The sequence below is a fragment of the Populus nigra genome, chromosome 7 (assembly GCF_951802175.1).
Source record: "Populus nigra chromosome 7, ddPopNigr1.1, whole genome shotgun sequence".
In the NCBI taxonomy this organism is placed as follows: Eukaryota; Viridiplantae; Streptophyta; class Magnoliopsida; order Malpighiales; family Salicaceae; genus Populus; species Populus nigra.
The window spans coordinates 16,592,050-16,604,606 of NC_084858.1; the positions used below are offsets into that span (position 1 = coordinate 16,592,050).

At 29.8% G+C, this 12,557-nt stretch overlaps 1 protein-coding gene across 2 annotated transcripts; it reads right to left on the bottom strand.

The window, feature by feature from the left end:
* Positions 1–1,119: 1,119 nt before the first annotated feature.
* LOC133699086 (probable polyamine oxidase 4) lies at positions 1,120–5,617 on the bottom strand. 2 transcript variants are annotated; one of them, XM_062122223.1, is made up of 10 exons: positions 5,067–5,617; positions 4,184–4,299; positions 3,993–4,081; positions 3,483–3,596; positions 3,174–3,261; positions 2,992–3,077; positions 2,791–2,893; positions 2,265–2,362; positions 1,721–2,150; positions 1,120–1,607 (listed from the first exon to the last, which is right to left on the bottom strand). In XM_062122223.1, exons 1-10 carry the CDS (start codon positions 5,086–5,088, stop codon positions 1,290–1,292), a joined length of 1,464 nt encoding a protein of 487 aa, XP_061978207.1. In that variant the 5' UTR covers positions 5,089–5,617; the 3' UTR covers positions 1,120–1,289. The 2 variants fall into 2 exon arrangements, with proteins under 2 accessions (XP_061978207.1, XP_061978208.1); XM_062122224.1 differs by lacking the exons at positions 4,184–4,299; positions 5,067–5,617 and adding an exon at positions 3,736–3,814 and having other exon boundaries at positions 3,993–4,087.
* Between the last annotated feature and the right edge of the window lie 6,940 nt (positions 5,618–12,557).

A 12,557-nucleotide genomic window follows, 5' to 3' on the forward strand; every position in this document is an offset into this window, starting at 1 on the left:
GGTATGTAGTTCTGACAAAGCAGACTTAAAAATACCTAGCTTTATTTTTTTGTTTTTTTCTTTACAATTTTTATTCAAACTCTTTTCTTTTTTTTTAGTTTGTGTTTGTTTTTTAATCTAAATTTTGATTAAAACCCTCCCTTTTATTTTTAAGATTATTAATCATTCAATTAAACAAGAAATACTTTTAAAGACAAGATTATTCAACCTAGTAAGAGCTATGATCGAGATTACAGTTTAAGTAGATTAACTCGGTTTGACCTGTATCTATCCAAGATATCATCTTTTCAATATTTTTTCTAGACATCATTATTTTTTTAAAAAAACAAAAGCATATTGGATTTTGACACATTTTATTTTTTATATTGTTAATCATTCAATTAAACAAAAAATAAGCTCTAAAAAATAAGATTATTCTACTCGATAAGAACTATGACATGAGTCACGAGTTGGGTGAGTTAACTTTATTTGACCTAAGTGTATCCAAATATCATCTTTCTAGTATTTTTTTTCTCATCATCATTTTATTTTATTTTAAAAAAAAAAATCAAGGTTTGGCCAACTATACCCTGAGACCCATATCAACACAAAATAAGATCATTTTAAATTTAAAAAATTAATTAAAATAACAACATTTATAATTTTTTTTAGTCAATTTTAATCATGTCAATTCAGGTCACATTCGTACCCTTTAAATTGGTTGTTCACATTCAGGTTTGTACCCTTCAAATTGGTAAGGTCACATTCACATCTGTACTGGTTAGGTCACAATAGTTCAACTCTACCAATGCCAAGTAAAGAGCCAAGTTGAGGTGCCTCAAGGTTAACCCACCCAATTTGATGAGAAACCAAAGTTTTAATTAGACCCTTACCCTTCTTATCTTTATTTTACAACATCTAAGATTTTTTTTATGTTAGTGGTAATGGTTTTTTACTTTTATTAAAAGAATGACATTAGAACAACAAAATTATTATTATTATTATTATTATTATTATTATTATGTAATAGATATTAATAAAAGAAAATAATAATTATACTAGCAAATTATTTTATTTCAATTAGCGTAATAAATATTAATGAGACAAAAAAAAACTGGTTCAACAGCTAAAGAGACTCCATGATGAAGATAATATAATAAAAGGCAGAAAGGTTCTTGGAGAGGTTCACAGAGAGCAGAGCATGTTACATGTGCATCTCAAGTTTAGCAACGCCAACACAGAGAATGATGCTCGTTTACCTTTGGATAAATGTCATGAAATCTTGTTCAGACATCACCAGTTGAATAATTTCACATCCTTGAGATTTGGAGGGGAAATGCAGCATCATGGATTTCACCCCTAGAGGGAACTAGCTGGAGCTTATCAAAGTAGCCAAGTCTCTCCAATATGTGTCCTTGACAGTTCTCGGCAGCCATGATTCCTGCCGAGTATGCTCCGTGCACGGATCCTTGATGGTCCTCCATGCTGACTGCTTCTCCTCCAAAGAAGAGATTGCCCAATGGTGCACGGAGTCTCTCATATGAATCTCCAGGCTTTCCAACTAGATCATACGAGTAGCAACCGAGTGAGTTAGGGTCTGTTCCCCACCTTGTTACAAGATATTGAACCTGTTCCAGCAGAGCCAATGATATTAGTTAATAACCTTTGACATGAGAACTGAATTGAGAAAACTAACATGAAAGAGATAATAGGAGCAGTGCAGAAACCATGCAAAATTTACCGGTTCTGTTGCATTAGGAAACATTTTCTTCAGCTGCAACATGACAAAGTTTGCAGCAGACTCATCAGATAGCTTCTCGAGATCACAAGCAAACCTTCCAGCAGCCATGTAGACAAGAACAGGCTGGCCAGTTGCCTTGTGGAGATTGAGAAAATAACCACAAGCATAAGATGTGGGTGCAACAACACCCAAGAGTTCAACATCTGGCCAAAATACTCTATCAAATTGCATTGCAATCTTGTTTTCACTGCCAAAACCAAGATCTGAAATTGCATCAACCTTCCACTGTGGCAGCTTTGGCTCAAAATGAATTAAGTTTGCTTTAAGAATCCCAAGGGGTACTGTAATGATAGCTGCATCAGCAATAAAGCCTGTTCCATCCTCTACAGTGACCATCACCTTATTAGGCCCGTTCGATATTTTTGCAACCCTACTCAATCACAATTCATTAAAGAATGAAATCATTTCACCGGGAAGCACTGTATAAAACTTCCAATTCAGAAAACAAGATACATCCAAAATATTAAGAAATGAGCAAGTATACCTGTGATTCAGGCATATATCAATATCTTTTGCAAGAGCCTTTATTATAGGGTCATAACCTTGCACCATAAGACCATGACCGCCAGAAAGAACTTGTTCCTGCATGTCAAGCAATACCCTCAACAACGTCAGCATTCATCTAAAGGTAAACTCAAATTGACCTTAACATGGTACAGATTTTGTATAGAATTTTGCAACATACAAGGAAGAGAACGTATTACATTTAACAGGAAAGCAAGCCAATTCTGCAATCTAAGATTCTCAAAAAAACATTCACCAATTTCTTTGCTGCTACTATCTCAAATCAAATTTATTTTTTTTCTAAATCTAAAGTCAACCCATAATGATAAACAACTTCTTTTCAAGTCAATTTTATAAAGGCAAAGCATTTCTTGACATATAGCAATGTTGTGGACATAAAAGTATGCATTAAAGCACAAACATCCTTATGCATAGTTCATGAAATCATTGCAGCACAATGACAAGACACTTTAGAAGAGGTGCAGAAAATCAAGTAGTCCACTTGCCTGATCCCAAGATTTCAGTGATATCATATCGGCATCTGCTGCAAACCAAGCTTCCATTCTACAGATGTACCATTGCAGCACTTCATATGCAAGTCCTTCTTGCCTGCGGGAAAAAAAAAGTTTTATTAGTAACCCTCAAAACTCCATGCTGAAAAAAATTCAAAAGTTTGTATTTGCTACAAGCTGTGCTTTTTACCGTACCTTAACTCTGGATGCCTATCCAACACAATCCAAATCGCTTGAAGAACAGACATGTCATCTGTGTGTTCATCTCTTACTTTCTCAGTCTAAAGGTGTACACAAAGAACTTAGTTTGCTTTAGGAGGAGAATTTTTAATCATAAAGAAAAGTTTCAGTCACATAATTTAGTATGAAAATCCTACCTCGTCAAGAATTCTTTTGAATGCATCTCCAACTTCGATGACCATCTGTTGTGGAATTTTGTGTCCTTCCTTATCAAAAAGGGTGTAACTGAAAGGGAAAACCCAAATCCTCTTGATAAGTTTGGACTCTAAATTAATAAGAACCAGAATAGTGGCTCATAATTTTCTAAGCGATGCAACTTTAATCCATACAAAATAGAATCAGTTTGTTCTACTTGAAAGGAAAAGGAAGGAAGGAAGAAGTTTGCTTAATGCAAAGTCTGAAGTGAATTGCAGAGAACGTAAAAGTAAAACTGGCAAATGACAGACCTCTCTAGATCATGGTCATATAATACAGAGTTGTCTCCACTAGTACGGTATAGTTTAAGCCCCAGACCTCGTATCAGCGGCGCCAAAGGATTCTCATTGCAAACACCATGTAGCCTGGAAGGCAACATGAAAAAAGAATTAACACATTGAGGAGTCAATCTGTGTGTTGCTTCACATTTACAAAGAATCAAATCAAGGCAACCCAGCACATATGACAGCAATGGTAAAGAGTGGTTAAGGAATCAAATGACACCTGAGCACAGAGATCTCTTCCTGAGCTCCATGAAAAATTAATTGTTTTTTCAACACACAATTAATGAGCATTAGCATCCCTAACAAACAAACATATGGATCAACCTTTCCAATGTCAGCACATGTAAAGTGCATTCATTCCACAAAACATGGCAATCACACTACCGGATTATGAGTCAAAATCTATAACAACTTGATATTAGGCAGAATATTAAAAGGTTCCAATAAAATTAAATATGACTGAGAAAGGAAAAATACCATGATGCTCCCAAATCCACAGGATAGCCAAATGAATGGTCAGTATGAATGCGGCCACCAAGTCTATCCCGTGATTCCAGCAAGATCACCTGAAACAATAGAACACCTATTAGCCAATTGATGCATATGAATACACATATTCCGACAAACATATAACTAGGTGCATAAATACATATTCACAGTTTGCTAACCTTAAAAGATGCATCATGGAGTCTTCGGGCAGCAGCAAGCCCTGAAATACCACCACCAATCACGATGACAGTAGGAAGCGAACTGTTTGGCCTCTCAACTTGTGAAATGAAAGTGCCTAGTCATTGGTTGAAGAGAAATCAGCAAATTTGAAACATATGTGTTCATCAAAAAGTAAGAAAGCAAGACTGGAGAGACATTTAGAGTACACTGGCATCACTTGATTTTGTCCAATCGGTTGCTTCTTGCTCATGAAAATTATGTTTAATATTTTCAAAGAGACAAAGACTGCAATACATCATACGCAACACATGATCTACCACATCAACATGGTTGCCAACATGATCATCCAAGATGACAAACATGTCAACAACTTTGATGACATGCTCATGCCAGCTTCCTTAATGTAACCTGACATAATTGACAACTTGGACGGTCATGTTAGCAAACATGACTAAATGGTTGCCGACGAATGTCCTACAATGTTTGTCCCAGTCCCAATGCATCGAAAACTTATTTTCATGGTAAAAATCATTTTTGTCCTAAAATAATTTAACTATATTAACTCGAGAAAATAACTGCCTTCTGTTATAGGCTTATAATCATGCACGAGTCACGTCAAACAAACAACAAAAAATCAATTAATACTATTTACTACTATATAAAATCACTATCTTTTCACCCTAACAAATCACAATCTATATCATAATACAATACCAAGAGAAATTCAATCAAATCATAAATAAATAAAAACCCATGTGCTATCTTTTCAACTTATAACAAATCCAAAAACAAATTGAAAAAAAAAGAGAGGATGTATTATATCTTTTCAACGTCAACAAATAATTAATGAAATCAAGAAAGTGTTTCATAGATTATACTAACCGTTCTCGATCAGATTCTCCATCTTTGAACCACACAAATTATCAGAACACGCAGAAGAATCAGCCAAATCGACGGATTATTATTCTTAAAAAAAAAACAACGGATCGCTCGCGGTTTTGTCAAAAGAAAGAAAGAAGAAACGAATCGTTCACTGGTGTATAGGAACAGGAAAATTAGAAATTAATTGAGAAGAATGGTAAAGAATATATAACAGAATTCCAGCAATAAAATGACTAAAAAGACTGCTCAATGAAGAAGAAGAAGAGCAGTGTAGCTGCTGCTTCTGCTGTTGTTTACGATTTAGACAGCTCATAAGGAGATATTTTCTTAAATCCTCTCAAAATTCCTCTTTCTTTTTGATCAATTATGTGATTATTCAAACCTAAGAACCGAATTTCTTTTAGAAACGAAGATGGTTGCATAGATCGATTGATTGGTTTTTGATGATCAAAATATCAATCGATCGATCAATGCAGGTGAGAAGGAGGGGGAATTTAGGTTTTTTTTTTGTTTGGGTTTCCTTGAGTTTCTGTTGTGCAAGCGAAAAAATCTTCGGTGGATGGGGTTATTTTATAGTAGTGTTTTGTGGGAATAAATTATGAACTAGTCCTTCTAGTGTTTAGAGAGGAATGAATTAGTCTCCTTTGTTTCGTCCATTTTTTGTTCTTTTTCGGTTGATTTTGTAATTTTATTTTAAAAATAGGAAAGTTAAATAGATGTTACGAGGACATTTATAATGGAAGAATATATCATCTGAATTAAATTAATTTAAATTAATTATTTGATTATTTTTAATACAGTTAAGGGGTAGATAATTGTACAGTTAAGGGGCTAAATAATTAGTTTTAAAATAAAAGGAAGTAATTGATTATTTTTTAATAGTAGAGGGACTAGGTTATAATTTACTCTGTTTTTGTGGCGATGACCAAGTTGCTTACGGCTTTAGGTTGGGCTGGGAATAAGAATTGGAATGGGAATGGGAATTGGAATGGGGAGGGAAGGTTCCTTTTTTTGCTTTATTCTGGGTGGATGAGAGATCGGCCATTGAACCCGGTCACCTTTGATGAAGAACTAAGAAAATATTCTATTTTTGTGATTTCTTTTTAGGAAAAGACAAATATAAAATCTTTTTAACGTGGAATATAATTTTTTTCATATATTTTTTTTATTGTTTTAATGTTTTGCAGTTAAAAATAATTTTAAAAAAAATATATTTAAAAAAAAAACAAAAAAAAAACAATTATTATCATATTTATAAACACTACTTTAAATATTCTCAAGATAAAATAAAATAGATACTGTTAGTTAGGATGAATTTAGCGATAGATATTTATATGTTGCAGTTCCAGCCTTATTTGACTTTCCCCTTTCATAACCTATCCAAAGAAGAATATGATTTTTCTTGATTTTGAGAGTACTGAAATGCATAGTAGTTGTTTATTAAAGTAGTTTTTATTTAAAAATATATTAAAATATTTTTTATTTTTTAAAAATCACTTTTAATATTAGTACATTAAAACAATAAAAAAATTAATTTTAAATAAAAATAAATAAATTTTAGCCAAACCTTCATTTAAAATGCAATATCAAATAAAAACTTAATTGATTAATCAAATAATTGAAATATATATTTTATTCCCTTAGAAGATCTTTCAATTGAGAATACCTTTACTTCTTTTATTAATGCTTTAGATTACAAGTTCCAACTTTAGGATTAATATCCATGAAAAGATAATTTTGAAATAAAAAAATATAATTTCGTTAATGAGATTTTATATTAAAGGATATATTAGATAATTAAATATTATACAATGATATAGTATACACTTTTAAAAGTGAAAAGACACATCGGAGACTTGTCCATTTACCTTTTTTTCGTTATTATTATTAATTATATGCGTCCTTGAATTAGAAAATATTTATATTTTTTTTTCCTGGACAATGATTTAATTGTTCTAGATAAAGTGCCCGCTTTAACCTTTTTTATTGTTTTGATATGATTTTTTAAAATATAAAAATTATTATTTTAATATATTTTTAAATAAAAAATACTTTAAAAAATAACATCTACTATGCTTTCAAATAACTCCAAAATCATGTTAATACACCCCATCTCTTACGTAAGATTTGATTTCAACAATCATAATGTGATATTATTATTATTATTTTCTGTGTAATTTTAACAAATAAAAAAATAAAAAAAATAGAAAATCAATATATGGTTTAATTTTGACAAAATAATATTTTCATTTTAAATAATATCTTGATTAATCAATAAATATATATAGAGGTATTACTGTAATTTGATTTCGTAATTTTCTAATCTCCATTTGAATTTAAATTGGATACGTTTTTGAGTGAATTTAAAAAAGAATTGCAACCTCTTGGCCTTGACAAACGACCTCCTGGCTCACGTAACTCTATTATTTTTATGTTACTTTTGTAGCCATCTAATTTTTTATGTGATTCAGTGGCAAGGAATATCTTTGTATTTAATTTAATTTAATACAGGTTATTTTTTATAATAAATGGTATATTAATATCATCTTGTTCGTTAAAAAACATGGTAAGAACAGGCAGTTAAGATAAAAACTGCATTTCTAAAAAAATTAATTTTTTTTATTAAAATTTAATATGATTTTTATATTTTGGATTGTTTTGATGTGTTGATGTCAAAAATAATTTTTAAAAAATAAAAAAAATATTGACATGTATTTTAATATAAAAAATTATTTAAAAAACAATCGCTACCACACTGTGAAATATAATCTAATATATATAAAAAATTCTATCAGTAATGTGCTCAGAATTTGAGCTAAAAAATGAAGAATAATGATTTTAGTGGTAGTAATATTTTTATTTGATGAAATATATGGGTCCGTGCATGAGGAAAATTCCACGATGCTGCTGACTAAGGGATGATTGGAACACAGCTCAGCTACCCTCAATTATTCAGCAACTGATCAGAAGAGTCAGACCTGGCAGTGGTATCTTCGGAAAGTGGAAAACTAAGTAGGTGTCCTTGATTTAAAAAAGTACTGGTACCCGCTGCAGAATATTCCTTTTTAAATGTAAAAAAAAAAACATTAAAATATAAAAAAATATTTTAAATGTTTTTATCTAATAGACCCATAAAACTTGGATTTAACAAGACTTTATAACTTTGGATCTGATAACTATATCTTGATTTCATCATAAGTTCAACGCTACTCAAGGTTATATGAACATTTATGATGTGATTTACAGTGTAAATATTTTATATTTATAATGTAACCTATAATAAAAATATTTTATGTACATAGTTTAAAGTATAATATAAAATTTTGTTGAAATTATTTAAAAATAAAATTATATATATATAATAAATAGAAAACATGTTATTTTAAACTATACAAAATTAAAATTTATAACATAATTTTATTTAGAATTTAATATAAAAAATAAAAACTATTTATTTAACAAAATAGTTTTTTTTTTTTTAAGGTGATTGGATAAAAAACAAATATCTGAAAACAAGAGGATGATGGAGCAGTAGCAGTCAATGGCCCAATGAATCTGCAGAGGAGTGTTGGATTATAGCGTATTAAAATATAGTATTTGGGTTAGGTGGGGGATTGGAAAGGGCTATCTTGCTTTTTTTGGTCAGATTAACTTTTTAAGGTGACGGGGGAGAGGATTAGACAGGAACACGGAAAGGTTACTCCATATCCGTCTCGATTCTGATCCAAAAATGGGTGCAGGCTATTGGGCAGTGGAATTAACTTGGTTTCATCGAATTAATTTGGATTTATTAATTTTTTATTTAAAATACTTTTTTAAAAAAATTATTAGTTTTGATCTAGTCAAGTTTAAGTTTAATTTGATCAAATTATATGTTAACTTGTTAGATCATACAAGTTTAACTAGATGAATATAAAAAATTGATTAAAAAATTTAATTATATGCCAAGGCCTAAAAAACAAACAACTTAAAGTTTGAAAAAAATTATATATATATACCCAACTAATCATGTATTAAATAATTATAAATTATAGTATTTATGTTCAGGCTATGGGTATCCGTAACCCAGTCGAGTATATTTTAGGTATTATAAATCAAAATTTCATAGAGCTTAGATTTGAATAGTTATTTTATTTTTATTTTTAGATATAAATAATATAAAACTCGATTAATGGATATATATTATTATCCCTGAAGGTAGGCTACTTTTTTTTTCATGATATTCTTAGAAGGATTTTTTTTTTAACAAAACTGAATCTATATTATCCTATAACAAAAAAAATCACAATTAAATTTACAAAAAAAATCAATCCTATTAATGGGTTTAAATATTTAGGTGTAGAATGCTAACTATTTTGTCTTAATTATATATACTATAATCTTATATAAATGTTACTGAAAACTTTCTTTTAAAACCTTAATTAAAATAAAAACTGTAATTTATAAATTTTTTTCAATCAATTCTTTCAACCCACAATTATTCTTTCTCTGTCCATTATTTCCTGGGCAGTCATAAAATGATGATTTGATGTTGAAAAATTTAGGGCAAGCTTTGATTTAGAGGGTGGTCTAGTTATGATTTTGAGAGCTGTGTTTTTGAAATGACGCTGGGCTTTGCTGAATTGAGCTACCATCTCCATATTTGGGATGATTCACGTCATCCTAATTAGTGAATTAATTTGGTGGTAAACATGGATTAGTCTGATGACTCAGTTACAACTCCCATTTCCACTAAGTTTCCCACCAACTCTTTTGATTAATGCTTTCTCATCATGCTAACCTAGTATCATCAAGTTAATTAACATTTTAATCAACTTGCTTAATGTTATTTTTAGATTAATGCTTTCCCGTGATCCGCGACCTTCTAGAAAATTCTTCTTTTTTTTTTTGAAGTGGATTATCTTATCAATATACTCTTTACTTGAAATTTATCAATTAACATGTTTATAATCATTTCTTTTTTTAATTAATCTAATTATTTCCCTTTCACTGTCTTATGAAAATACATTTTTATTTCGTGTTATATATACACACACACACACACTTTTTACTATCAATAAATCTTTCTTTCGTTTTGAATTCAATATTAAATTTTACATATTTTTGTTAAAGAAATCAAAGTCTTAATGGAATGATCTTTTCTCTTTCAGTCATCTTAATAATTTGAATAATTTCTTCTCCAATTTCAAACTCATATTGTGGCCTAATGGGACCTAGCCAATTTAAAGCATCCATTCAAGGGTTTTTTTTTTACTTAAATTTCTATCTCATTAATTCATATTCTAATCACTAATGAAGTGTTGGTCTAACGATTAAGATACTAGTATATCCCTGTAAAGATGAGAACGCAAATTTGATCCTCAAAAAACGTACTTATTAAAAGGGACAGTCATGAACCTCGAACAGGACTAGTCTCACTCTTTAAAATAATGTGAGGATACCCAAGTAAAAACAAAAAAATATATATTCTAATCAACATGCTTACTTTATATTTGTTCATATTATAGTCAAATAAACATCACAATCCCACATGAATATTTCTAATTAGAATTTAGCATATTCTTTCAACAATTTCTTTCAATTACTCCTTACCTAAATAATTTATCTCGCATAACAATATTAATCTATCGTATAAACATCAATTCAAAAATTAAATCATTCTACACAATTGTACCTAACATTCTTTTATGCTAAATTCATCAATATATCATTAGGAATGCATGAAATTCACAAACTGAAGCACTTAACCACTTACTCATAAGGATATATAAATGAAGATAAAAGGTCCTAGAATAATTTTTTCTTTTCTTCCTCCCTATTTCTTAAAGAACCCACCAGTCTCCTACCAAGATCCTAAGGATTTTTTCTTGACTCTTTGTCTAAACCCCCTCTAAACTTCTTCTAATCTTCCACTCATTAGTATTTAGTACTTAATTAGGTGTAATATAAGTGAAAGATGTAAGAAATCTCACACGATTTTCCTCTCCTCTAACCCTCACATTCGTCGGCCATGAATGGCTTCCCAAGGAAGCCATTAATGTACTTATGTCATGTAATTTCTTTATTTGCGTAATGTTCGTAAATTTTTTTAATTATCATTTTGAACCCACTCTTTCGTCACCTTAATTGATTCAATCTAACAACCATTTGCTTAATCTTATTCAATTGCACCCCTCTCCAATTTAATATAATTTTATTCATTTATATTTATATTTATATTTATATTTCTTTCTTTTTTAAAAAAATTATTTTATATAAAAAAATTTAGCCTCATTAATAATTCTATTTTCTTTTTGTTAAATTACTAATCCAAAAAAATTTTGACCGGGTGTTTATACCTTGAGCTCAGGCTACTAAGCCTGAGCTCAATATATAGTTGGGGCCTAAGAAAAATGGGTTTGAGTGTTATAGCCTGAGCCCAACATCCAAAGAGCATGGACTTGGGTGTGGTAGCCCGAGCCCACCCATAGATTCGAGTTTTTGCACCCTGGTCGTGAAACTAAAATAATCTTATAGAAAGAAAATAAAAAAAATAACCTGATTTAACCTGGGTTAAACTGTCAAATTTATAACTCTAGTCATGAGAGTAATATAACCCTGTAAAAAACAAGTTAAAATAAATTATAAAACTTAATTCTCGATCGATTCTATTGGATCCAATATGGAACGGTGAAATTTATCAAAATTTTAGTTAAAAATGACACAAAAAATAAGTTAAGCAAACTTGAGTTAACCTGTTAAGCATTATTTTTAAGTTATGATGATGAGATAATCTAATAACAAAAACTAAAATAAATGATGAAGTCTAATTCCTAATCAAACATAATATTAAATTATAAAATTCAGAAAAAAGTCAATTAAAAAAAACTGAGTCAACCGGGTTAACCCGCTAAACCCGTGATTAAGATCATGAGACGGGGACAACCAAATAAAAAATAAATCTAATGTTGAAGGACCTGTGATTAGGGTCTTGAGATCGAGATAACATCTTATAACAAAATAAAAAAAACTGATTTAACTAGGGTAAAAATATCAAAACATGTGACCTTGATAATGAGATTAAGATATCATTATAAAAAGTAAATTAAAATAGATCATGAAACTTGATTCTTAACCGATCCAATGTTAAATAATGAAATTGAAAAATAAATAAAAAAAAGACACAAAAATAACCCAAGTTAACTCTGGTAACCCGTTAAGCATTATTCTTAACTTATGAGACTGAGATAACCTAATAGAAAACAAACAAAACAAATTATGAGCGTAATTCTCAATCAATTCAATATTAAAAGATGAGATTGAGAAAAAAAAGTTAATCAAGAAAAAAAACCCCAAGTCAACTCATCTAACCCACGATCTATGTCATGAAAGTGAGATAATCCAATAAAAATTAAATTTAATATTAAACAATATTTTTTTTTAAAAAAAGCATTGATTGAAAAAAAAAGAAAAAAAATTAATATTTTAATGAATGATACTTTGTAAGGAGAG